General features: G+C 41.4%; 1 protein-coding gene and 1 non-coding gene across 3 annotated transcripts in view; both read right to left on the bottom strand.

Moving 5' to 3' along the window:
- Positions 1–27,325, bottom strand: part of Cped1 (cadherin like and PC-esterase domain containing 1) — a 271,573-nt gene that overhangs the window by 5,294 nt on the left and 238,954 nt on the right. For both annotated transcript variants that reach the window (XM_038318771.1, XM_038318772.1), the window contains 4 exons: positions 19,350–19,570; positions 19,004–19,105; positions 18,283–18,370; positions 14,799–14,945 (listed from right to left, as the gene is read on the bottom strand). In XM_038318771.1, coding sequence (XP_038174699.1) covers positions 14,799–14,945; positions 18,283–18,370; positions 19,004–19,105; positions 19,350–19,570 — 558 coding nt within the window. The remainder of the gene's footprint in view (positions 1–14,798; positions 14,946–18,282; positions 18,371–19,003; positions 19,106–19,349; positions 19,571–27,325) is intronic.
- LOC119808595 lies at positions 3,604–3,768 on the bottom strand. The gene has a single exon (XR_005284517.1). It is a non-coding gene; the product is annotated as a U1 spliceosomal RNA (small nuclear RNA).

Below are 27,325 nucleotides of genomic sequence, written 5' to 3'. Positions count from 1 at the left end.
CCACACAGTCTTCTCCACTGTTGTGTGTGTGTGTGTAGAGGGTGGAGCACTTGAGGAAACAGAATAAGAGCAATGGTGGTGGTCCCCATCTTTCCCCAGCTTTATTATCTGTGATGTGGAGTGCATGTGTGTGTGTGTGTGTGCATGAGTGTATGTGTCTGTTCTCATAACTGAACCCAGGACCTGGTACATGATAAGCACTCAGAGCCATAAGCACAGCCAGTGTTCACAGTCTAAGTCCCAGGTACAGCTGTGCTCTCTGAAACCCTCACTGTCCTTCAGAAAGATGACTCTTCTGTCCGTTTTTCCTTCTGCTCCTCACAGATACATGCCAGTCAGGGACATCTTTCCCTAATTCCTCTATAACCCAACATCTAGGGAACAGTTCTAATCCTGTCCTCATCCTGATTGTCAGCAGGATAATTATACAACAGAAATGATAAGGCATTCATCTTGAATCAGGGTTTACCAGGAGCAGGAGGAAAAAAGAGTGTGCTTTGATAGTGAGCCCCAGGTTTGGGCTGGGGGCTCCTGTTACACATGACTTGTGTACCCTACTGATGGATAGGCATTCTGGTCAAGCTGCATGAGTTACCAGGGCCAAGAAGCCTTGTGGGGAAAAAAAACCCATAAACTTTGCTTTCTGCTTGACTGTAGATATAGTTTATCGAAGCTCATGGATTAAAGGGTAAAGTTAGCTGACTGAGTTCCATGGTCTGCAAACAAACTAAGTAAATGCTGAAGAAAAGGTCCCGTTTCACCAAATGGCCCAGATCATTGGAGCCTAGGCTTTGGAAGTCCAGTGGCCATCAGTATGGAGAGGAGAGACTAAGTCTGCAAAGGACTGTACAGATGTGTGTCTGAAAACATCTGCTGGGCAGAACAACAGAAACGAGTGAGCAAGACCAGTGCCTGGGAGCTGCAGTGTGTGTGTGTGTTTACATCAACCAGGTGGTGACCTGTGCTGAATTAACTCAGTAATCACTGAGTTCCTTGGAATGGCTTGTCCCAAAGATGCCTAAAGTCACACTGTCGGACGTCCAGGGGTTGAGGTGCGTCATAAGTGGGTGGAGGCAGATTGGGGTTATGGGGTAACACACTGAACTAAACACATCAGTGGGGCCTGTTTGCCCATTTTCACAGCTCAGAGTTCTGGATGCAGAGGGTTTGGGACAGAATCTGGAGTTAATCCACATGCTCAATGTTTGTTAAACTGCCAAGTATATTTTAAATTGTATTATTATGTTTATACCTACATTAAGGAAGAAAGTTTCTTGATGGGGAGCAACCTTCAATGCTATTCTTTCTGTAACTTGATTGAAATATTTGGGTTAAAGGGGCCTGCAAGATGGCTCAGTGGGTAAAGGAGATTGCCACCAAGTCTGGTATCCTGAATTTATTTCCCCAGGACCCACATAAAGGGAGGAGACAACTGACTTCTGCATGTGTTTGCTGACTGACACACATGTGCGCAAACAATATATACATATGCATAAAATAAACAAATAAAGCCATTGAATTATATTTTAAAATGTAGGCTAATATATGCAATATTCATCACTGTGATGGAAAGTACAATGCTTATTCTGCAGATTAAAAAGCATTTCCTACATTCCCTTTCCTTTTAAAAATTTTTGTGTAGAAATAAAGGAATTCTAAACTGCATCCAGTGCTATATAAATCTAGTAACTCTAAGTGTTGAAAGCCCAACATTTTAAAATAAATTATATTAAAATCAATTTTAAAGTTTAATATGGAGCTATGGGATGGGCATGGTGGCACACGCCTTTAGGCCCAGCACTCAAGAGGGAGAGGCAGGCAAATCTCTGTGAGTTTGAAGCCAGTCTGGTCTACAGAGTCAGTTCCAGAACAGCCAGACCTACACACAGAGAAACCCTGTCTAAATAAACAAAACCAAAAATCAAAACCAACAACCAGTAGACAAACAGCTAGATACCACATTGAAAATGTGACCAATGTATGGGAAGGGTTTTAGTTTTATTGTATATACTTATTTTTAAACTCTTAGAGGAGCAAGAATTCATGCAATTTTTTGCAATGAAAAAGCAAAAGAGCAAGGAAATAACATAGTAATTCATATACAAATTTCTAATGACTCCCTCCTCCAAGTAAAACCTATCTTACTTTATTCAGAGTTCTCTGCGCTAGAAAACACGTGGAAGAATTCAGATATGGTCCCTACCCTCCAGAGGACTATATAAAGACACATGTCTAAGATGCTTGAAGTAGAAACAAGAATGAAGTGACTTCAAAGACATTGTCTGGGACCAGATCTACAAGGTCAGGCATCATGTTGTTTCCATGGAATAAATAGTTCCCAAGTACATTAAGAAGACTGGTGCTAATTTATGGTAGGCCTGAGAATCTGTTTCCATGCCCATTATTTCTTTAAACTTATTTGTAAAAACCAGCATCCGGCCTTCAAACTGCTGTCTCCAGATGTCAAAAATATCATCTTATTTTAGTTTCAGTCTCGAGAGTGGAGAAAATGTAATTTAGTTACATATTTAAGGGTTGGAAATGTTATGCCAAAAAGGATGCTTGATACCTGTATAGTAAAAAGTCCTTTCCTTTGATCTCATGTGGAAACAAGCCAAGTTGGGATCCTCCCAGAAGTCAGAGGACCTTGTGGGGTTGCTAAAATCCAACTGATGTGTCAAGTGTGGCGTTGCTTTGAAAGAGAGCAGCTAGCGACACAAACGTTAGGTTGCCTATTAGCAATGGCAATAAACAGTGTAAGGGCACTGTAAGAAATCCTCAATGAAAGATTTAGACCTCGAAATCAGGACAAAGGGTCCGGACTCACTGGCACACAGATCACCTCTGCCAGGGACTAATAATAAGCTGCGTATCTAACGCTGCTCTATGTTTGCTACAGGGGACAGTAGATGGGTCTACCTAGCAAGGAAAGGACCCACTTCATGTGGTTAATAATACAGTTCATGGCATACACATTTATGATTTGGTAAATGTTGGCAGTATTTAATTAGGAGTATTAAATAACAAATCTTTTGCCCTCTTTAATGCAAAGTGAGTCATTTTACCTCTTTACTTTGCCTATCTCCTAAATTTGCTGCTGTGAACTATATTTTAAATTCAGACAAATCAGAAGGACAACTGTTCTTCCCAAAACACGATAGCCTATCAAGGTGATGGCATTGCTGAATAGAATAAAGTCTTACCATTTAACACATCTTATAATAAAGATTTATCACAGCGAAGATCTAGGCTAGAATATGGTGGTCACAGTTGTGGACTTCCAACTTTATTTTCAGGTAAAAGCTAGTCTTTCAACAGGAATTGACAGGTCAATCTGCTAACTGCGGTGCTTAGGATAATCGGGGAGTGGAACTCCATGTGGCGAGAATATAAAAGCCCCACAGGAGATCAGTTACCAGATGCCTGACTCAGTGTAGGGAGAACAGAGGTTTTGTCCTTTGCAGTCTGGAAGTAACTTCTATTTTTCCATAATTTTTTTAAATATGTTGAGACATCTCTCAGTTTGCAATCATAGGTCTTCCTTTATTTTTATCTATAGACATTTTAGAATGTGCATAAATGCCACATTTACTTCATGTTATTCAGGGGAGAGCATGGATTCAATCCCCCACTACCAAGAATCAATGCATTTGAGTTTCTTTCATTTGGAGAAATCACAGGGGTCAGCCTATCCGGAGTTTAATGGATGGTGCTCACCCTGGGAAAACCACCTTTGGGATCATGCTATTTCCTCTGCCAGGTAAGTATGAAATGCCACATTTCAGCTTGATTAGTTTTGACCTATGACTTTAAAGACTTTCCATACAAGTGGAAAGTTCTTTTAAGTTACACCATAAAGCTAGCATTGCAACTTTTAACACGGGCAGTTTCGACACTCAAAATTGATTTCACATAAACATTCATCAGAATGAATGTCTTGCTATGGTAATTAATAGCTACATCTGAAATAACTTTGAATTTTCCAAAAGTCCGTGCAGTAAGAGCAGGCTTGCTGAACTCGAAACGTGTCAGGCAGATATGCGACAAGCAAATACCTTCCCTAAGACTGATCTCGACCTGAATAACCTCCAAGGAACTTTTGATGTGGTTCCAGGCTCAGAGAACAAAATAGGAAACAATTTCCATGGTGTAAGTGTTCCAGAACTTGCCTGGACAGGATCAGAGGGGTGTTCTGACCGCAAGCTTGAATGGGGATCGTGGATGGGGTCTGAAGAGCAACGAGGTGACCGTTTTCTAAGGCTGGAGAACGGGAATGACCCTAGGAAAAGCGCTGTGGTCTCACAAGTTTGTGCTGCTGAAGTACTGTCTGCTTATGAGTCACTCTGCATGCTAACCTGGCTCCACATCACGACTAGCTGAAAAAGAAGCCCAAGAATCCGTAGAAATGGGATCAGACGAAGGCAACACGAAACAGTCAGAAGCTGGCATTGCTAATTTCTAATTACATTTTAGAACATCACACAATTTTGGCAAATAGCAGGGAATGCTTTTCTTTCACGCGCTCCCCCAATATTTAATTACGGCACATTCAAAACTGTATCGCTTCAAGAGCGTCCAAGTTTTGAATGAGACAAAGATGCCGAGGATTAGGGCACAAGATTAAATTTTGTAAGGGTTGGGTTTTGTTCTGTTTGGGGTTTTCCAGATTTCCAGCCAGCACGTTGTTGCTGTCTTCCACAATACCTCCTTCATAATCCTTTCTCCGAGAGCTTAATCCAGAGCTCAGCGGTTCTCAACCTTGCTAATACTGCGACCCTTTAATATACTTCCCCATGTCGTGGTGACCCCCAACCATCAAATTATCTTGTTGCTTCTTCGTAACTGTAACTATGCTACTATTATGAATTAAAATGGAAATGTCTGATGTTTCCATTGGTCTTAGGTGACCCCTGTGAAAGGGTCATGCAACCCCCAAAGGAATTGAAACCCACTGGTGGAGAACCGCACCTCTAGGTCCTCAGCTTTGGCTCTGGGAACAAACTGTGTTTTTTAACGTGAGCAGTTGGATTATACAGGGCTGTAGACTACTGTATTGCACTCTCAGGCACCTTCCCAATGATTCCCTGTCCTTAACTCAAATATTCCCTTAGCCTGACGGATTACAAACAGGGTTCCTACTGTACTTTAGCTACACACATTGCTTGGAAGCCGACTCTTAGGTGCTTGTTTCATCTCTCTCTCTCTCTCTCTCTCTCTCTTGAGCTTAGAAATTAAATTTAAGATTTAGGCATCAACCTGGAAATGGCTTCTCAGGCCTCTAATTCCAGTATATGGGATGCTGATACAGGAGGATGCCCATGAGTGATCCCAGTCTGGAATATATAACGAGGTCTAGAAAACCTGAGTCACAGGGAGTTTCAAAAACAAAGAAGCAAAACAAAACAAAAGCATGAAACTGTCACTCAGAGAGACTTCATGTGACTAATGTCCTACACTGCCAGCTGCCCTTGAGGCATTTGCTTTGACCACACTGGTCATTTCTCATCAGGAGACCTCTGCAGCCTTATTATGATTGCTGCACACCAGGAGGCCTGGGGACAGGTTGAAGAGCGCTATTGGCCAGATATTAATTTTACCTTTATTTTATCGCTCTAGTCTCGAGATTAAAGTGTTCTTTATTACACCTGTGCATTCTGTTCCAACTCTGCAGCTCACTCGTAACGGGCTGTGAGCATGGATACAGGTTCTTCACTGCATAAACCTGGAGAAAGGACCCAGTGGCTGGCGAGTTTGGCACCAAATCTGGCTGTAATCACTTAGACAATACGTGAGTTCCCTCTGGTGCCTCTCTTCCCTAGGCATCTGACACTGTAGTTTCCCTTACCTCTTAAGTCAGATTTTATAATATGAGTTCTTTGGGGTGAGGTAAATAACTTTGTTTTTAGAGTCTTTTTCACAGGAATTCAAGTGAAAAGGAAGAGAAATGTTTATATACCTCCCACCATGCCCAATGTTTAGACGCTATGCCCGCTTTTCCAACATCTACAGTGTGATGTGAATAGCTATTCTTAAAGTGGCGCACGCAAGAGAAGATGGTTGTTAAAAAAACAACAGGGCTTGCTGTCGTTGGGGGTGATGGTGGGGTGGTCACTATTCCCAGAGCTCCCACCAAGGCTGTGCTGGGGCAAAGCACAGGGAGGCTCACAGCACCTATGGGTCACAGGTACCTACGGATAAATTTGCCATTTGCAATGGGAGGCAAATAGTAGTTCCTGATTACAATGGCTGTACTTTGGATCTGACTTGTTGAATCTTTAGAATAAGTGCGTAAGAAATAAGGATGTTTTAGTTCCCCCATTTAGCAGATATGAAGGACATTCTCTGAAGTACCATCTCTGAAAAAAATAGATCAAACTTTTTAACTCATGTATTATACTGAACATGTAAATGAACACATGGAATAAAAAGAGAGTTCTGTCTTGTTACAAAGAGTTTGAAAAAAACTAACTGTAACTAATCTAGACATTAACTATCAATTGTTGAGACAACAATTAAAAATGATTTCTGTCATCTTTCTATGTTTCAAATTCCTACACTCAGTCATCCTCCTGTCTCAGCCTTCAGAATGCTGGGATGAAAGGCATGCACCACCATTCATAGCTGGCGTTCAACTTTGTTTATTGTAAGGGCTTTGAGATCACCCAGTATACTTATATTATTTGAGAATCCATAAAGTAGAGGTGGAGTGGCATTTCATTTGTATTTTAATAAATAAAGCTTGCCTGCCGATCAGAAATGTAAAACAGCCACACTGGCCAGCCTTACAGACCAGAGAGCAATGACACACACCTTTAACCCCAGCAGCCACAGTGACACACACCTTTAATCCTAGTAGCCACAGTGACGTGCACCTTTAATCCCAGTAGCCACCCTAGTTGCCATATAAACCAGGCAGTAGTGGTGCACGCCCTTAATCCCAGAACTAGAGAGGATTATAAAAGAGGAAGAGACAGCTCTCAGTCTCATTCTCATTCTGAGGTTCCCTGGAGACAGACTCGCCATTTTCAGAATGAGGCCATGGTAAGAACCATGGCTGGTTGCTTTGCTTTTCTGGTCTTCAGGTTAAACCCCAATAGCTGTCTCGGAGTTTTTATTAGTCATGCTTCATAGAGGTATAGTATTTTTCAAATATAGATCCTGTCCTCATTAAGACAGAGCATAAAACAGTATGGGCAGTGTTACTCCAGGCAGTTCAGAATCTTAGATTCTTTAAAGTTGGCAATGAACTTCTAGACATCATGATCTACCACATGCAACATGAAATGCAGAGGGGTCAGCGTTCCTGGCCATGCCAACATTCTAGTTCCTGGAATTGCAAAGCATGGGATGTATAGTTACCTCACAAACAATAATGCTAATAATAATAATAAAAACAAAATGTAACACAAAACTAGAAACCATAACATACAAGCACCAGTAAGATTTTTTTAATGTCCAAAGAAAGCAATATGTGGCAAAAAAATGTATAGAACCACTACTGAGTGTGCTCTGTATTGGCTGTCTACTGCCAGGCATGAGGCATACCCTTAAGTGTGGTTTATATATCTAGTGAGATACCATGGAAGAAAACTCAATTTTTTTTTGCAAGTGGTTGTCAATTGGAGATAGCTTCTGGATTAAGGGTGGGGGCTCATGTCCATTTCTGTCTCAGCAGCAGACTCCATCTGGCTAAGAAATGTACAAGCTGTCAGAGTCTCTGTGGGCTCATCTGGGTATCTGTCCCAGAGTGTTACATCCGGAAGACACTATTTCCTTGATTTCATCCCTCCCCCTTGGTCCTTCCAATCTTTTCACCTCCTCTTCTGCATAGTCTCTTAAGCCCAAAAGGGAAGGGTTTGATGAAGATGTTCCATTTGGGATAAAATGTTCGAAAGTTAGAGTACTATCTTTAATACAACATTTTACACCCAATCATTTGAGAAAGGCCTGAGATCTCTCACGGCTAATGAATCCATGCTCAGCATTTACTGTCCTCTGATATAAATCCATCCTCATCCTCACCGGATACTGGCCTCTAGTCTAAATCATTGCCAACAGGCCCTGCCCTCTCTCTAATCTAATCTGTTTGTAGAAAACGTGAGAATCTCTTGCAGTTAATGGAGTGAGTCCTGGTCAGTTTATACAGAAGGAACTATCAGCAATCAGTTTCCAAAACAGGGAGCGGGGGTACAGGAATGGGAAAGACGTGTCTTACTAGTATTCTACTACTGGAAACTAGAAGCTATGAAAAGAAAACATCAAGATAACCCACTGCAAATCAACCAGAAAGAAGAAGAGGCACCCACCTCCCCCACCTTGCCCCAGTGACTTTGACCCCTTGCCCCTGTGAGTGGAGGGCGGCATCACTTCAACAACCTCAATCTTGTCTGTATTTTAACTTGGTTATTTCTCTTGAGTGAACAGATATGATGAAGGCTTTTCCTTTTCTCTTATAAACCCAACCTTCTCCCTCCCCCTTTTATTAGATAAAAAGGTCACGTGAAGTACTTTTTCCCCCCGTTTGGTATATCTTTACACTTGATAGCCCCCTCATTCCTGCCCCCAGTATCTTATTATACATTTCACTGTCAGATAGGACCTTGTTGCTGCCAAAACACCGAGGATTTCAAAGTCCTTATCTGAAATGAAGTGTCTACTACATTTGACATTCTGTCCTGAGCATTCTTTACTCTGACTTTCCAGGGTCGGACTGTTCCTGAGACTACATAAACCATACACAGTTCATGCTCGAAATTTGCATTTGTCACGTTTCCCCAAGCTTTTCCTGATCTATTTTTATAGCTCCAACTATTGCCTATTTCCTGATGACTCCCAATCCTACCTCCAGTCTCAACCTGCCCCCTGATCTTCTTACCTGTGGATCTAACTGCCCGTTCAGAACAGCACCTGGATGTCCTACAGGCATCGCAAAGGCAACATGTTGAAAATTGAACTCGTCATCTTCTCCCTAAGCTGATACCTTCTCAGTTCTTCTTTGTCTCCCTTGCTGTCTTGGCTCTTTAATCAGTCATGCAAGTTAGGAGTCCCCCTTTGATTCTTCCCACTCCTTCATTCCACAGATAAAACCTACAGATTAAGTCTTTAAATCGAGCTCGTGTTTGTCCACTTCTGCTTTAGGCTTGTTGCCTCTGCCCTCTTTGTAATAGGCTTTTATCATCTCTCCTAGGACCTCTAGAAAAATTAACTTACGCTCTTGGCTTAGTTCTCTCTACATTTGGTTATATGTCCTACCTTTTAGAAGTAGATGTTATTCATTTTTGCTTTATGTTCCTGAGTGTTTCCCTGACTGCATGTATATGCAACACATGGGTGCAATTTTCTAGTTAGAGAGGGCATCAGATACCCTGGCAGTGGAGTTGCAGGCACTTGTGAGCTATCGTGTGGGACCTGGGAATCATGCCTAGGTTCTCTGCAAGAACAGCGGGTATTTTAGAAACAACTCTCAGGTCTTGGGTTCTAACTTGTTCAGGCAAAGACATTACTACCTCATTCTTCCTTCTAAGAATTTCAGTGCCACCTACAGGATTGAATGTTAAGCTTTCACCATGATTTGGTCCTTGATTACTTTTTTCCCAATTCCCCCGTTTTAGTGATGCTCTACAAAATCTAGCAAAACCCAGAATTGCTTGTGGTTTTATGAGAGCAGTATGTCATTTCAGAATGGCTCATTGTTCCATAGAATCAGAATGGCCTTCATCCCTAGATCTATTTCTTCCACAATCCAACTGAGAAGGTTTTTTATTTTTTTAAAGGGGAAGTTAACCCAATTTTTAGACCACATCCTACACCTTTTTTTTTTTTTTGATATAACCACCATAGCTTCTGCAGATCTCTAACATGCTACTCTATATATTGTGTCACACGGGTTTCTATTACTTATGTATTAGCAATATCTTCAGGCCAGGGAACAAATGTGCCTTATTTGTTTTTACTTTCTACTGTTTAGCTCAAGAAGTGGACTCACTAAACAAATGCTGGATGGCTGCAGGAAAGAATAAACAAGGCTGATGTATTTGGAACAGGATGCAGGGCAAAGGCTTAGGAGAGTATTCAAGTGTAAACAGGGTGAGGTAACTGGCTTGACTGGGCTGTTAGCTTTAAGGAAGGATAAGCAGAAAGCTTCAGTTTGTACGTGGCAGTACAGGGCATACTAGTGAGAACAAAGGTTAAGGGGATTTGAGTCTGGCCTTGAGGAATATGGCTTTTCAGATGCTTCTTGCAATCCTGTAATGCATTCTCCAGCTGATTTCCCAACAGTAGTAGAGGTTTTAGAGTGCTTAAAAACATTTTCTAAGAAATCTGTCATAGTAATTTATTACAAATACCCACGCTTTGGTAAGATAGCCATAAAGGTGCAATAACGGCACTGATATCTAGGTGGTAACCAACACCTGTCTGATTGGACTTAAGGCCCACAGGAGTGAAATCACACATGTTACTGGAAAGTTAGCCAATTACCCGGGGATAGTGAAGCTATTGATCTCAAAGGAGAACCTCCAACAGTGACCTTAAGAAGCCAGCATAATTCCTAAATACTCTTCCTTGTACTCACGAATAAGTTTAACTCTCATCATGCATCAAAGAAGCTTCTCTTTCCAGCAGATGGGAAGATTCCCTTTCTCATCACAAAAAGTCTCAATGGTCAAAATGCAGAGAACAGTTAATCATAGGGCATGCAGCCCAAACGAATACATTTACAGTATAACCCCATACCTAAGCCTCAGGAAAGATTATGAAAGAGGGGCCAGAGGACCAAGAAGCCAAGTATGTGATTGTGTCTCTGAAAAAATGACAGGGAACGTATACTTCAACAACATAGCTGCTTAGGGAAGACCTGGATGGGTGACAACACCAGCAATAGGTACGCTAAAGAGGAGGGAGAAAATCTCACAGGGTCCATCCCTAGACAAAAAGCTACAGGCAGCTAATGACTGTAGAGATGAGCCCCTTATTGTTATTCTAATAACCATGGAGTCAGCCCTGGAGTCATGTATATGCAAACAACACTAAGCAGACTCAACAGGTTGTATTTATATATGTGAGGGAGCTGTGAACTTGGAAGTGACTGAGGGGAAATGTAGGAAGGAGAATGGTTGGAAAGAGAAGAGGGATGAGGAAATGATGCAATTATGTTTAGTTTTTAAAAAGTTCTAAAAGATACAAAAAGAAAATCCATGCTAATAGTTGAGTTCTGAGATTTTCAGTTATATATTGACTTTGTTCTTTTTTTCTTTCAGTTTTAGACTGATGAAGTTAAGGAATGTATGTGTGTATGTTGTGTGTATGTGTGTGTGTTTGTGTATGTGTGTATGTGTATATGTATGTGTGTGTATGTGTGTATGTTTGTGTTTGTGTGTATGTATGTGTGTATGTGTGTATGCATGTATGTATGTGTTTGTATGTATGTATGTATGTATGTATGTGTGCATGTGTGTTTGGTGCTGGGGATTGAAGCTAGGGATTCATACACACAAGGCCAATAGTCCTATCGCTGAGCTACATCTTCAGTCCAAAGGTATTTTATTTGTTTTCAGGTCTTGTAGTGTTTAGACACTGAATTTTTGAAATGTGAAAAACTAAGAGAAAAACATTATTTCTAAGCTCCAGTATGTTGTTTATTTAATTAGCTCAAATACTAAGATTAAAGAATCATGGAAAAACCATCCCTAACAGAGAACCGAACCTCCTTCCTCTTTTCTTTCCATGTCTGCATACCAAGGCAACCTGTTGGGTCTTAATGCCATATGCTCCCTGTCGCCTGAGTCAAAAGTTACAGTCACATTTGCCAGACATTAAAGCTATTACCTAAGGCCTGCACAGCTGAATAGGCTGATTAGAAACCACCCAGAGACTGCTGTGGCTTTGCCCTTTCTGTAGCTAGATTTGGGCTGATATTACCAAATAGTTTCCAGGTCTCTGCTTCTCACAGTAAATGTTTGCCACACAGTGAAAGGCACCATCAGAAACCTCTGTTGGGTAAGAGTGTCCGGGATCCTGTTTGCTGTCCTGAATAAACATGGGGAAAATAAGGTTCCATTTCTGCCCATCAAAAGAAACACCTGCTTTGCTAATCAGGGAGGACTTTTTTGTCAAGATGGAAGCGCACCATTTGGAGACAGCTTCTAGATTCACGGTGACAGCCTGTTCTCTTTCGATCCCTTGACAGACGTAAGAGGCTTTCTAAACTTCCGTTTCACCTGTGACAAGTTCCCAGAAGCAGGTTTGCTATGTCTGCAGTAAAATCCTGACCACAGAACAATGAGATGTCAAGGTCTCACTGAAATGACTATACCAACTCCTTGTAAGTATTCTTGAGTGTATGTGGACACAGTTTAATTGAACACCAGAGGATAAAATTCTTGCACTAAAATTCTTAAGGTTCTAATACTACCATTTCTTGTTTTTTTTGCTATTATTTTAAGGTGAATCCCTCTTTTTTGGCTAATCTTATAAAATAAACATGAAGCAAAAGATGAGACTCAGTAGAATTTTAATATTTCACTATGTAAAACCTTAGAAATCTTATAAAATGTCAGTGTCATCATGAGAGACGGCCTAAGTGAGGTACAAGTGCGCAAACTGCTGTTAATCATGATCAATGACTGAGTTTGGAGACCCTGTGCAGAGGGCCAATTGGAAAGCTGACCTCATCAACTCCATATTGTATCGACAATGACAAATGCTCCTGGAAGCCAACTTCATTGAAATCATGAGAGTTTGAGCATGGATTTCGGCACCCAGGAATCAGCTGACTTCATTGGTGGGAGACGCACAGGGTTTGCCGTCAAAGCAGTGTACGTTAGGAAGAAAGTCAAGAGAAAGTCATCTGTGTATGATTGCTATAGGAACATTTTATAATCTCATACGTGAAATATTTTACCTGCCATGCTTAAATCTTCTCTTGTAAATTAAAGATAGCTTTTGCTAGAAGTAATTCTAAATCAGTATCCTACTGCTAGTGGTTCAAAGACTCTTTGTGTGTGTGTGTGTGTGTGTGTGTGGTTTTCAAATTCCAGGACTATTAGTATAAACCAACTGACATTGTGACAGCAGACACATGTAATAATGATCATGTGGGGAGGACATCCGCTGGTTTTAATTGGAACTGTGCTCCAAGCCTTTGGAAGACATTTCCTTTTTGGTCTGTCGGAGCCTGATGCTGAAAGAGAGAAAAGCACACACCCTTCCTTCAGAGTACTAATTGAAGACACATTATATAAACACAAATAAGGAAACATTTTCTAAAAGAGGTTAAAAAATGCATGCTGTTTTTTAAAGTGCCAATTTTCTGTGAGTTTGGTGACAATTGGCTTGCTTTTGTGACCCACTATGATCCTGGGATAGTTCACTGGGTTTTTTTTTTCTTTGTTTGTTTTTCGATCTTTGATTTTTTTCTTTCCTGAACTATCTGAACTTGTATTTCTAAGCATGGAGTTTTCTAAACTAGAACAAGCACTCTACGGTGGTATATTTCTTATGGAAGAGATTAGTGGACAGTACACTGCAACCTCACATCGGCTATGCCAAAACATGGCCAAGTTTCAGGATGGCTGTTCAGAACTTAGACACTCTCCACCATGGCTTCTGGTTCTCACTTCTCAGAGAGTTACTGTCACTGGTCACATAAAAAGATGATGTGGCCAGGCGGCGGTGGTGCACGCCTTTAATCCCAGCACTTGGTAAGCAGAGGCAGGCAGATTTCTGTGAGTTCGAGGCTAATCTGCTTTACAGAGCAAGTTCCAGGACAGACACCGATACACAGAGAAACCCTGTCTTGAACATCCCGCCCACCAACAAGCAAAAAATAAAAAATAAAAGAAAGGAAGGAAGGAAGAAAGAAAGGAGGGAGGGAGGTTGGGAGGAAGGGAGGGAAGGAGGGAGGGGGAGAGAGAGAGAGAGAGGGGGGGGGTAATGTGAATTTCTCAGCAGAGCATAGAGAACACCACCGTTTTAATGACTTTGGGGTACCTGTGAGGAGCTGGGGACCAAGAGGGATGAAGACAGCTAGATAAATAAACAGAATCAGACACAAACTGGCTCTAGCTCATCAGCCAACTGACTAAATGCGATCTGGGTTGTAAGGGGGAACCAAGAAAGCACAGGTGGAGCGAACCAAGATCTAATGGGAAGGTAAACTGGGGTCTGAGTGGCACGCATCCACGGAGGGTTGACGAGGGAACTCCTGTTTTAGTGGTGGTGAAGCATTCCCTCCTAGAGGCAGGTGGGGGACGTGGCTAATACAAGGGAGCCTCCGGGTTCTCCAGCCCAGCCCGGGAGGTTATATTCAGCAGTGAGGACTGCTGGGAAGAGGGGACTCTGGTAGAGCTGCCAGTCTGTTGAGCAAGGGACTCTGGGAATGCTGCTTCTGTGGTTTATCGCCCCGGGTTGGACTTTTCAGCGATGTAGATACCTTCGAACCACAACTTCCTGTGACTAACCTTTCCCTGATGTTTCTGAAGGCGATCTTAATAAACTCAACGTGGTTTCTGGTGGAAGGGACACGTGAAGTCTGTTGGAAAAGGCAGCCCTCTTCAGACTTCCACGTCTTTTCTGCTGCATCCACCCAAGATTCTGGGTTTACCATGTCTGAACACTAATTTCTAGCGCTTCATTTCACAAAGCTGATAGTCATAGCAACTTTAGACATTTTTTTCCTTTTGACATTTTTTTTTCTCATGTAAAATAACACAGACAATACATTAAAGGTATAAGATCAAAACAACAAAACTAAACCCAGGAACCCCAAACTACAAAACTCTGAACTCCATTACAAATACCTCATGGAAATGGCATCCACAATTGCCCTGCAGGAATTCCTTGTGTCGTCCCATCGTGATAGTGAATGTGTCTACTACTTCATAGCCGTAGTTTTTGGCAGCTTCCAGAATGTTCTGATTTTCTTTATATAAGTTTCGTACTTCACTCTGCATTATCAAGCAAGAGACATAGGATTTTGATTAACAAACGATTATTTTGTAATTTAGTAACTCAGACATTATATAAATTTCACCTTCTTTTACCGAGATTGGTTGTACTGAGAGATACATTTCATATCAATTTTTAAAATAAAATATTCCCTTCTTATCTTAAAACACAAGCATAAATGCTTATGTGTAGATGACACAATAATAAATGAATGTCTTCCTTACCTAAAAACAATTATGTTTATTGCTTGTAAATGTATTTAAAAATTCTCAAATTGCAAAGTGGTGTTTTACCTACCACAAAGTAGACCTCCATTTAATGGGTTTTTATTTAATTAAGACCCTTGAATATTAACTGGCCCCCGAGCTTTGCTTAGCCTCTTGCTAAGAGACAGAATGGAAGGGTACACAGTGCGTGATCTGTGCTTGGAAAACTCAGCACATTGAATCGAGAAGTGGGTATATCCATAATTAGTAATCCTTTAGTAGGGAAAAATATGCCAGGGGGAACAACTGCCAGGAGAAGGGGGGCAAGTGGACCATGGCACAGAAGATTCCAGAATAGTTTTGAGTGAGGTTTACTCAAAACTTGGACATGGAGGAGGAGTATGCTTTGAGGAAAGCAGCAAAACTGGGTGGGATTTCCATCCGTTTCCTCTCCGGATCGTATTCCTCCCACCTTGCCTGCTGTGTTTCCAGCAATGTCGGAATCTAGCTGAGTTCTAGGTCAGGTTCACTCTGTCCGGGAGGGACAGCATCACCAACTGTTCTGTCTCCAAGACCTTCCCCTGGCCTGGTTACGTTTCTCAAAACCGGCCTGTACTCTGAGCCTCCCCCTCCCCAGTGCAGCCTGCATGCTCTCCTTTCACATCAGACACCGTGTCAAATACAACCGTCAGGACATTGACCACTCAGTAGATGAGTGGTAAAAACTCAATGACATTCATCGGACTGCATTGTGAATGCTTCCTGCCTGCTCTTAACGCTTCCTTTTTACCATTTCAACCATCTCCCCAGCACATTCTTTCATTCTGTCAAGCCTCTTGTGAAGAGGCTGTAGAGGCTCTTAGAAGACTCTCCCAGCTCACAGGGAAGGAATCACCCTCCCTTCCCCACTTATAATAAGAGTAGGAATATAATATATAATGTTATAGGAATATGATAGGTAATAGGAATGCTTGATGTTTTCTTCGTTAGAAAAAGGCAAATAATTGCTTTCATTTGTTAAGCCAAAAGCCAGATAAAAGAAGTGGTGCACATCATGGTTTCTTTTTTGTTGTTGTCGCTGCCTCTGCTGGGCTTGCGTGCTCCTGAAGAAGAGTGTTTTCTTTACGATAAAGTCAGTGAATAGAAAGACCTCTTAAAGACGCAGTCCCAGAGAAAATGACACAAGTTAATACTTGATGGGTCTGAGGAAGTTACAAGGTGAGGAGGTAGGTATGGGATTATATGATCCATGAAGGGGAAACATTGATCGAAAGGTTTAGGAGTCACTGAGAGAATGGCACGCATGGGGTGTGTGTGTGTGTGTGTGTGTGTGTGTGTGTGTGTGTGTGTGTATGTGTACAACCCTGTCCTCATTTACATATACATCCATACTCTGGTGAGAAGGGATGAGTCTACAAAGGAGGCCAAAGGTCCCTCTTGGACAGCTATGAACGTGAATGATGCGCTGTCTTCCCTTGCTGTGGCCGCTTTCTGCTTTCTGTTCTTTGCCTCTCTTTTCCTCATCTTTTGTCCCTCACTCTGTTTATAAAGACTCATTGAGCTATACCACAGCTCTGGGGGCAGGTGAAATCTTAACACAGGATCTGTAATACAGCAAACGCAGGGGATAAATGCTTGGAAGCTAACAACCTAGATGTAAGTGAGGGTCATAAGTATCAGATGCTGTGAGGAACACTGTAAGAACAGAAATACGTGGTGCTCCCGAGTCTCAGGAGTGAATTGCAGCCCTGACCGGAAGCATTTGAACGACATTAAAATGATTCCAGCTCCTAATTCACAGCAAAAAACTATCAAGGTCCCCCCTCCTGATTCCCAGTTGCCCTAAATCCTTCTATTCCCTAGAGGTTGATGTCTCAACTTACTTTAAGTTAACCAAAGCCAAGATGGCCTCACTGTGATGAATTCGGAGTTTTGAACACAGCTCTCCTGTGTTGGAGATAATTGGCATGCAGGAAGGCAAAGTTTCCAGTGAGAGGGGGATCCCACTCCATGCTTGAAAAAGCTAGAGTGTCTCAAGACAGAGACAAAAGGCAATGTTTTTGTTTGTTTGTTTTGTGAGATAAGGTTTCTCTGTGTAACAGCCTTAGCTGTCCTAGAACTAGCTCTTGTAGACCAGACTGGCCTTGAACTCACAAAGATCTGCCTGCCTCTGTCTCCCCAAGTGCTGGAACTAAAGGCATGGGTGCCACTACTGCCCAGACAACAAAATGCAATCTTAACCTCCTTACATATTAAATGGACAGTCTGCCCTGAACCATGACTCTGCACTTGCATATAAACTTGGCTAGTCTCTGAGCTGGAGTAAAGTTTTCTAACCTACAGGTGTTGTTCTTTTCTGTCCTAATTTTTATACTTAGTGGTGAGACAAATTTACTGTCTTTAAGAACTGGCCAGAGTCAGGTTAGTGGTGGTGCACTTTTAATCCCAGCATTCAGGAGGCAGAGGCAGGAGGATCTCTGTGAGTTCGAGGCCAGCCTGGTCTACAGAGCAAGTTCCAGGACAGGCTCCAAAGCTACACAGAGAAAACCTGTCTCTTAAAAAGCAAACAAGCAAATGAACAAACAACAACAACATCATCATCAACAACGACAACAAAACAAAACAAAAAAACAACCACCACCACCACCACCACCACCACCACCAACAACAACAACAACAAAAAAAAACGCGCCAGAGGCATCTTTCATTTGTGGATATCCAACTGATGAAGAAACAGGTATATCACTCAGATACGTGTATCATCAGATGCTGTTTCCCAAAAGATTCACTGATATTGACAATTTCATTTGTGGTTTCAGCGTGGATCTGAAGAGAAGTCTCTTATTATAAACGCCAAAGGTGAACACACAAGTTCTCTTGTCTGTGAGTCTAGTGCTATTTCCCATAGCTGTTTATTTTCTTCCTTGAACTCGGTGTATTATTTATAGCACATGAATGAACTACGGTCTCCGGGTCTGCAGGAACTGTTAGGATATATTTGTAATCATGTTTCCTAAGCATACGATTTTTATTTGTATGAAGGCTGGTGAGTATTGTAGAAGGCCTCTTGGCATTCTGCATTTCCTATCAAAAATTCGTCAATTCATGCAGCCTGGGAGACATGGCTTACCTGTGTTAGGAAATGCACCCCGTCCACTGGCAGATGAAATCCAATCCCCAAAGTTTTGATGATCACTAGGATATTGAGCAAGTTTTCCCTGAAGAAAATAATCAGAACTTTAAACTAAAAGACTTCAGTTACATTTCTATGCATTTGTTATTTATAAAAATATATATGACAGAATCAATTTAGAATGTGATCATTTGCCCATAGGATTAAACTCCTATTTTATTTTCTTGTCATACATATATCAAGACTTTCTGTAGATAGATTTTTGTGTGCTAATAGACATTATTTAATAATAATGATTAATAATAATAATATTCTTAAATTTATTAAGCACTTTGTTTCACCCAAGTCACTTATATAGCAATGAGACTGTATTAGACATTGTTCTTATTACTTTCAATATATATGTATGTTTGTTATGAGATAAGGTCTTAGTCTGTAGTCACTGCTGAATTTGGACTCATTACCTTTTTACATTAACCTCCTAAACATTTGAATTACAGGTATGTACTACCACACCTAATTAGTACATAGGTTTTAAATTAAGGTGCGAAGTATCCCTGATTGAATATAAAATTATTTTGAAATATGAATTGCCTTTAAATTTCTAATTTTAAATTCTACATCTGCCCTCTAAATAAGCCCTAGGTAAAGTTTGGTTAAATACACGGTACTTTCAAAGAAAAGATAAAGACATGGATGACGGTGGCTACAGAGTTACCTCTTTAAAACCTTGTGAATAATTTGCAGGTGATTGGAATTGAGCCACTGAACACCACCAACAACCAATACTGTCTGGTCAGTATTCTCTAGGGGATGTGATCTGAAATCCAGAAAGAAAAAACAACACGTGTTGCTTTAGAACAGATGGTAAACATTTTAACCGGACTGCCTCACATTTCAATGAACCATGCCTGGCTTCCTGATCACAAGGCTTCCTTGTCATTTGCAGCTCGTTTTCAGCCACATTAGCGGATATCTAAGCTTTTCAGCACATTTGATATACAGCGTGCAATTACGACTACACAAATGGTGGAATTTTGCCATGCATAGTAGCGCTATTGTACCTTTGCAAGAGATGCTCAAGCGCTTTTTCAAATGTTGGTCTCAGTGAAGGGCTTATCCAGAACTGGGGGTAGTAGGAGTAGCTGATCAAAGTCTTCCCCCCGTTGACACCAGGATACAGTTTAGTGCCGTGCACCTTCTGCCACTCCTGCAGGGTTTCGTTCAGTCTCTCAATAAGATAGTACATCATTCCTCTGTTGGTGGAATCGCCAATGAAAAGAATCTGTAGAGAAAACATGTTTGTTGTCAAGTCGTGTGTTTACCTGGTATATAATACAATGCACATAAAATCACACATCTAAGTGAAGGATAGCTTTTCAACCTTTAGAAACATCCTTAATCTTCCCCACCGCAATCTCCCCCAAACTGTTCTTTTATTTCTTTCATATTGTTAGCAATGATATCTCCTGTTCCACTAATTAGTGTGTGGAACTTCCACTTCATTTTATTTTCAATCTTTCTCTCTCCTTTATATCCATCACTTTAATTATATTCATCTAATCAGGTAACAAGTCTTACTGATGTAAAGATCCATGGAATATTGCAGAACTCTAGAGAGACTTAGGATTTTCAGTCTTTGTTCGATAGATCTGCAAACTGAGAACCCACAGAAGTAGCTCCATAGAAGATATGCCATTTCTTAATAAAAAGAGAAACATGGGACGGGGATCTTTTTGAACACTATTTCACAACCCACTTTGCATGGCCCGGTGGCATTTGTTTTCCAGTGAAGTCTGTCCCACGCCAGCACAGCCCAGCTTCAGGCGAGCCCTGCCTCAAAGCTGTGCTGTTACAAACTCGCCACTCACATCTTCTTTCTTGCATTCTGATTCGTTCCACATTATCTTATTTGCATGCTCACAATTGTGTTCATTTACCATTCCCTACAGAGTCAGTTCTGAAGTATTTAGGTTTAGCTAACAGTTACTGAGATTTTATTGCCTAATAGTCTCTGTTATGTGGAGATTGCCACAGATGGGCAATTTGAGAGTTGGGAAGACTGGTGTCATGAATCTGGTAAATGGTGAACACAAGACTCAAACCAGGTTCTCTGACTTCAAGTGCAGGCTCAGCTTCTCATTGCATCTCCTCGTATCAGTGGGACAGACTTGGGCTTTCTCGGGGAACATGATTTGTGTTCTCCAACATCTGTTTTTTCCCTTGTATTAATCCACCTGGCTTGAAAGTCCCTCCCTGTACAAACGCACCTGCCAACCATCGGAGCTGACATAGACGCCGCTCCCACCAAAGGTCTCCTCTAGCGCCCCAGCTCCAGTGACTCACGCCATGTTCTGTGATTCCGTTACAGTTTCGTTTCATTGCAGATTTTATCAAAGGCTACATGACGCCATGGCTGCTTGCATCCTTGTCCTTCCCCCATATCTTATTAAGAAGTATTTGAAAAGGTACATTTTGAACTCTGTTTTCCCTCACAGTGCTGAACATACACGTGAAAAGTACTTAGTGAATTGAGGGTAATAGGGTCCTTCACCGTAGACAGTTCCTTTGAATGCTTTGGATGCGGTTTAACTTGTTCTTCAGTTTTTTTTTCTCTTTGAGATTTGGTTTTTCCCTCAGTGATGCACATATTTCCCCTGTTAGCATCATAACAGTGTGCACTGCCACCACTTCTCATGCCCCTATCCACAGTGAATTTAGTAAGCCTCTGAAAAGGCTTTTAATTCTCACAGTATGCTAGAGAATGTCCATGAAGGAGCCTAGAAAGCTACTCCAATTAGCCTTCAGAAATGATGCTGTTGTCATAAAGATGGGCGCTAAACGGAAGAACGTGGCAGACCCCTCACTAATGAGCCTGGTCAAATTCTATTGGGGTGATAAGATTCTAGCACAATAAAATAGTGAAATAAATCAAATTGACCCTTGCAGGCTTTGCCTTTGATTTTACAGTCTAGATTTTTAATTTTTAAAAATGATTTATTTTTAGTGGCAGAGACAGAACCCTAGTCCTCACTCACACTAGGCAAGCATTCTGTCACTGAACTGTCTCCAGACCTTTTGTTACCTTCCCTTTTGAAAAAGTTTCTAAGTTGCCCAGGTTGGCCTTGAACTTGCTCTGTAATCTAGACAGGTCCCAAGCTTGTAAACCTCTTGATTCAGTCTCACAAATAACTGGGATTACAGGTTTGTGACAAGTGGTTAAAGAGAATTCTTATTTTTCAAGAGGAAAACTCCTCAGGAAGTAGCGAGCGACCACTCCTGTGTTAGTTTATTGGGCTGTTTACCACAGACAGAGTGGCTTCAAAGACAGAAATTCATCTGTGAACATTGCTGAAGCCAGCAATATGCATGCAAAGGGTTGGCAGGGCTGCTTTCTTCTGGGGGACTCTTCCGTTGGTCAATGGCGGTCTTCCCGGTCTTCCCATGGTATTCCTCTGTACATCCGTGTCCTAATTGACTGAGAAGGCTTTGATCATACTGGATTTGATAGAACATCTGTCCGACCTCATTTTATCCCATTCGGCTCTCCTATGGCCTTATGTCTGAACTTTCTGGGTAACTACGAGTCAGAAGCTCAGCATGTGAATTTGATGGTGATGATACAAGTCCACGCAGAACATTAAGCTAAGAGTAATTAATATGGAACTTTTGTCGTTATAATTTTAAGATTTCAATGAAGTCCAAACTGGCCTCTAACTCACAATCCTCCTACCTCACCCTTTCAAATGCCAGTTAAATATACTAAAGATTTCTCATTGCTTCTTTTCATTGACATAGTGAAGTTAGTCCTTCCCAAGCAGTGAGCCTTGTACTAGGTATTTCAAACACTGGGTGTCTCTACTGTGAACTACAGGGAGATATGGAAGTTTAGAGAAGTCAAAGAAATTGCTTATTACGGCAAGAATAGTGCCCACACATCTAGATTTTCAGTCTTTCCATGGGGTTATATCTAAAGCCAACCAAAGCACATCAGAACTAAATTAACCTTGTTTCAAAATTCCTAGGTACTGTTCTTTACTAACTAGATAATATTGTAAGTAAATAGGGTTCATTTCCTTATGTGTAAAATGGAGAAATAACAACACCAGAAGGCTTAGATGTCAAGTACTTATTATTGGCAGTCTGAGAGTGTAATATGAATGTATGTTCGCATCAAAGTATGAGAAAGATGGGCAGCAGTTTTTGTTTGTCTGTTTGTTTCCAGTGCACATTAAAGCTCATTAGCACACAGATAAACATGGTAGAAGTTAGAAGTTTCAAAGCCGCAGCATGCTTTCTTCATCCCCATCAAGCCAGCTACCACAGTGTATAGTGAGCCTGAAAAGCAAAGCTTTGGCTGGAGCGGTGAAGCAATGACACCCCACCCCCACTCTGAGCACTCCCGCCAGGGCACCGAGGCTCCATAGTGGATAGGTGGCCAGGGAGAGCCATATGCAGACTGATAGACGGGGCCTGCTCCATCACTAGCAAGCTAGATATTATTCTTTAATGCAGGCCCTAAATAGCTGTCAAGACACAGGCCTGAGAAGAATCTTAATCTTCAGGTTAATTTATCTAAGTCTTTTCATTTATGAAAGGCAGAAATGATAAAAATCTAACTAAAATACCCAGCCATGATTTTAAGGTTGTTCTGTTGGTGAAAAAGCTTAGCCAGAAGTAAGCTGGTAAGTAAGGACATACACCTAACTTCAAAATGTCAACTCACTCAGTGCACAAAGCACAATTAAACAGTATCATCTATCACATGGTTTTTCAGTCATGTGATTCACACTCAATCTTCATGTGCTTTAGATAATTCAGATCTGTTGAATTATTAAAGGAAATAAATGATTTATTTTGCAGGACAGCTTCTGTTTTAGAAGGTTTAAATCATCATAGCAAATATCTGTGGCTATCTAGTGAGCTGACATTGTCTCCCATGAAAACTATTGCCCTACACTGGTATGCAAAGCTACTGGTTGGTGTAAGTAGTCAAGGAGTACAAAATGTGATCATTAAACAATAATGTCGAGTAAGCATTTACAGCAATAATCAACTTTGGCAATACATTGCTAAAGTAACTAGCCACTGCCCCCCACTATTAAAGAGAATTTAAAACTCTATGACCTTATGGGGATCTATTAATCAAAATGCTTTATCTATTGCTAAGTACCGGGAAAGTAGGCCTTTATTCTTTTGTTATACTCTTTTAAAAAGCTTTTTAAATTATTTTTTTTTTACTTTATGTGTATTGGTGTTTTGACTGTGTATAGGTCTGTGTGAGGGTGCCAGGTCCCTGGAACTGGAGATATAAATAGCTGTGAGCTGCCATGTGAGTGCCGGGAATTGAACCTGGATCCTCTGGAAGAGCAGCCAATGCTCTTAACCACTGAGCCATCTCTCCAGCCCCATTTTTTTTGTACTTTTAAGCCTGCAGTGACTTGAACATTTCTGATGGGCACAAAAGTACATCTACATTGGTCAAGGAGATGAAAGATAACTGTTGTTTAAGTTATGATCCATCCTTTAATGGCTAAGACATCTCTCCAGCCCTAAAGTTGTGTTGGTTTTTGATTACCCAGCCCCACTGCGAATCTGTGGAGCCTCAAAGTTGAGAAGTAGGGTTCTCATGACGTACCCTGTCTGTTAATGAGGCAAGGGGCAGCTCAGCTGTGTCATATGCAGCTGAAATAAGTGAGGTGGCTAATGAGATTTAGGTCCTGATGAAAATCTCGCTCAACAAAACATTTCTCTGTGAATTTTGATATGATTATAATAAAAGAATGTTGTCCAATTATACATCTTAATTATATTGGCCATACACAGCCAAACTGCTGTTGGGGTAAAAATAAATGTATTTTAAGCAACCCCCTCTCAATCACACAAATTTGGCCAGAAAAGAAAAACGAGCAACTGTGTAATGGCAGGTGGATTTGTCACGTTTTCCTTGGACAAAATGGTTTGACCCGACTGTCATTTCACCGGGCCTATTGCTGGAAGAAGGCATCATGCATACGTCACCCTTAACTGGGGATTAATGAAGAGAGACACGCATGTCTTTTTATTTACCTCAATTACTGAGACTGACAAGCAACAATGAATTGTGTAATCTTCGTGGAGTTCATGTGTTATTCAAGAAATATTCTCTTTTCCATCTTCCTCTCAGAGAGGCAGCTTCGCTTCTGCCTCTCTCCCCCGCTTCCCCCCTGTCTCTTTCTCCTTCCCCTCTCTCTCCCTCCCCCGTCTTCCCTTTCCCCTTTCATAACCCCCTGAATAAATCTTCAACCTCACTCTGCAAAAAAAAGAAATATTATAAGTCAGTCACACTTCAAAAATTTAAATACCTTAATGTCCAAGATCCTACATAACTTTAAAACACTATTTAAAAGCTTACCTGTTTACCAATGGAATAGAACCTAATGGGAGTGGGGTGGGGGAAGGGGAGAGGGGGAGAGAGAAGGGAGAAGGAAGAAGGGAAGGATTGAGGAGAGCTTGGGGCAGTGGGAGGGTTGAGATGGAGGAAGGGTGGATATAGGAGCAGGGAAGAAGATATCTTCATTAAGGGAACCATTTTAGGGTTAGCAAGAGACTTGGCTCTAGAGGGGATCCCAGGTATCCATGGGGATGTACCCTGCTAGGTCCTTGGACAGACAGGAGAGGGTGCTTGAACTGTCCTTGTCACATAGTCACACTGATGAATATCTCGAATATGATCATAGAACCTTCGTCCAGTGACGGATGGAGATAGAGACAGAAACCCACATCAGAGCACTGGACTGAGCTCCCAAGGTCCAGTTGAAGAGCAGAAGGAGGAAGAAGATGAGCAAGGAAGTCAGGACTGCGAGGGGTTGGTCCACCCACTGAGACGGATGTGTGTGATGGACCTGATCTAATAGGAGCTCACCAAGTTTAGCTGGACTTGGACTGAAAGAGCATGTGATCAAACCAGACTCTCTGAATGTGGCTGACAATGGGGGCTGACTGAGAAGCTATTAATAATGACGCCGGAACTTGTTTCTATTGCATGTACTGGCTTTTTGGGACCCTAGTCTATTTGGATACATACCTTCCTAGGCCTGGATGGAGGGGGAGGGCCTTGGACTTCCCACAGGGCAGGGTACCCTGCCCTCTCTTAGGACTAGAGGGGGAAGGAGGAGGAGGAGTGGGGGAGAGGGAGGGGAATGGGAGGAGGGAAGTAGAAATTTTTGAATGGAAAAATAAGTAAATATATATATGTATAAGTTAAACTGTAAAACAAGAATTCTCTTTCAATACTGATTTTTCTGTTTCCTTTTCTTTCTATTATAATTTTATTTGTTGAGATTTTAATATAATTATACCATGTCCTCCTTTTCGTTCCTTCTTCCAAACTGCCCTTGGTTACCTCTTTTCAATTTTATGCCTTTTTTCTTTAATTGTTGTAACATATATACATATATGTATACATGTATGTGAATATATATTCTATGCATGTGTATGTATATACATATACATATATGTAGAAGTATGTGCATATATAGAACATATATTCTATGTGTGTGTATATGCATACATATATATGTAAAATGTTATGTGATAATATGTGTTTGCAAAGTGACCATTTGGTATTGGATAAACAATTGGTACGCTCCTGCTTGTTGTTCTAAAGGAGTGACGCAGTCATTAGTCCTTCCCATCTAAGTAGCTATGCCTGTGACATCTGCTGCTTTCTCTGAATTGCACTTTTCTTTCCGACGTTTTCCTACTGGTTTGAACTCTGAACTGTTTTCAACTGACAATCAAAACAAGGCTTGTTTAACTCATTTATTCCTTCTTTTTCTCCACCTGTAAATTCGTCATCCTTCTAAACTGCTTCACATGGTGAGCAAGAGGTCTGCTGATCCATGCTTGTCAAAGTTCTACTCAGAGTTTACAGAGAGGCAAGGATTCACTTGGAGAAATACAATTATGATTAACATCCTACTTTCTTCAATTGAGTTTACTTTGATTCAACATAATTATTAATACACATCACAAAACAAGCACACACAAACACAGGTGAAATAACCACTTGGCTAAAATTAGTTTAAAGTCAAGCTTAATAGGAGTCCCCTCTCTTACCCCCAACACCCCCTGTATACACAAATTTGCACAGAAATCGATTTTTAAGATGTTTTGCCTCTTGTCCCCTCTCCCCTTGTGCTTCTTCTACTCAACATTGCTGGGATGAAGGAAAATGACCGAACTGTGAGGTGTAGGGGGTCCGGCTCTGATGACCAAGGTATGAGGTGTAGCGGGTCCACTACAAGTTTTTTTTTGTTTGCCACTGAGCAAGTCTCCTGGTCAAAGTTTCTAGCGACGTGAGCTGCTTTTCAAATCTCAACTGATTTGTGTCTTGTTCCTTCCCTCCAGGTAGGCTTGCTTTTCCAAGTATGGTCTTGGCATTCACTAGTGAACAATAGGGGAATCGTAGCAACACAAGGAGATTTGATGAAGCTACTTGGAGAACCTACGGGAAACTCCATGTTTCTTGAGGCTCTAATTATCCGATAATTCTCAGGGGTCTACTCAAATCCTGTTGCCATTATATCTGATTCGTTGGAGAAAGAAAGCTCAATGTAACATGTCCCCCAAAACTAAGATTTGCCAGAATTAGGACTCAGAAGTCTGCTTTTCTTGTATTAAAGTATGTACAACCTCCCCCTGCCCTGAGACTGGGTTTCTCTGTTGCTTTGGAGCCTGTCCTAGAACTAGCTCTTGTAGACCAGGCTGGCTCTGAACTCACAAAGATCCACCTGATCCTGCCCCCCTAGTGCTCAAACTCCTCCTTAAAGCAATAGTTAAAATTGTGGACTTTCATTGTTGAGGATTTGAGGTTTTCGTATGAATTAACGGTCTTCAGGTTGGTAATAGCAGTCGACAAGGGGCACTCTTTGGTAAGGTCTCACTTGCATGGGATGTACACTGCAGGTAACTGAAGCACACACAAACATGGGCACCAGCACACCTCTGTCCTCCCCTGCACAGTCCTGCCTCTTTGTCGGCATGCCCTCAGCAGGAG

The sequence above is a fragment of the Arvicola amphibius genome, chromosome 2, assembly GCF_903992535.2.
Source record: "Arvicola amphibius chromosome 2, mArvAmp1.2, whole genome shotgun sequence".
In the NCBI taxonomy this organism is placed as follows: Eukaryota; Metazoa; Chordata; class Mammalia; order Rodentia; family Cricetidae; genus Arvicola; species Arvicola amphibius.
This window is presented reverse-complemented; position numbering and strand designations above follow the sequence as displayed.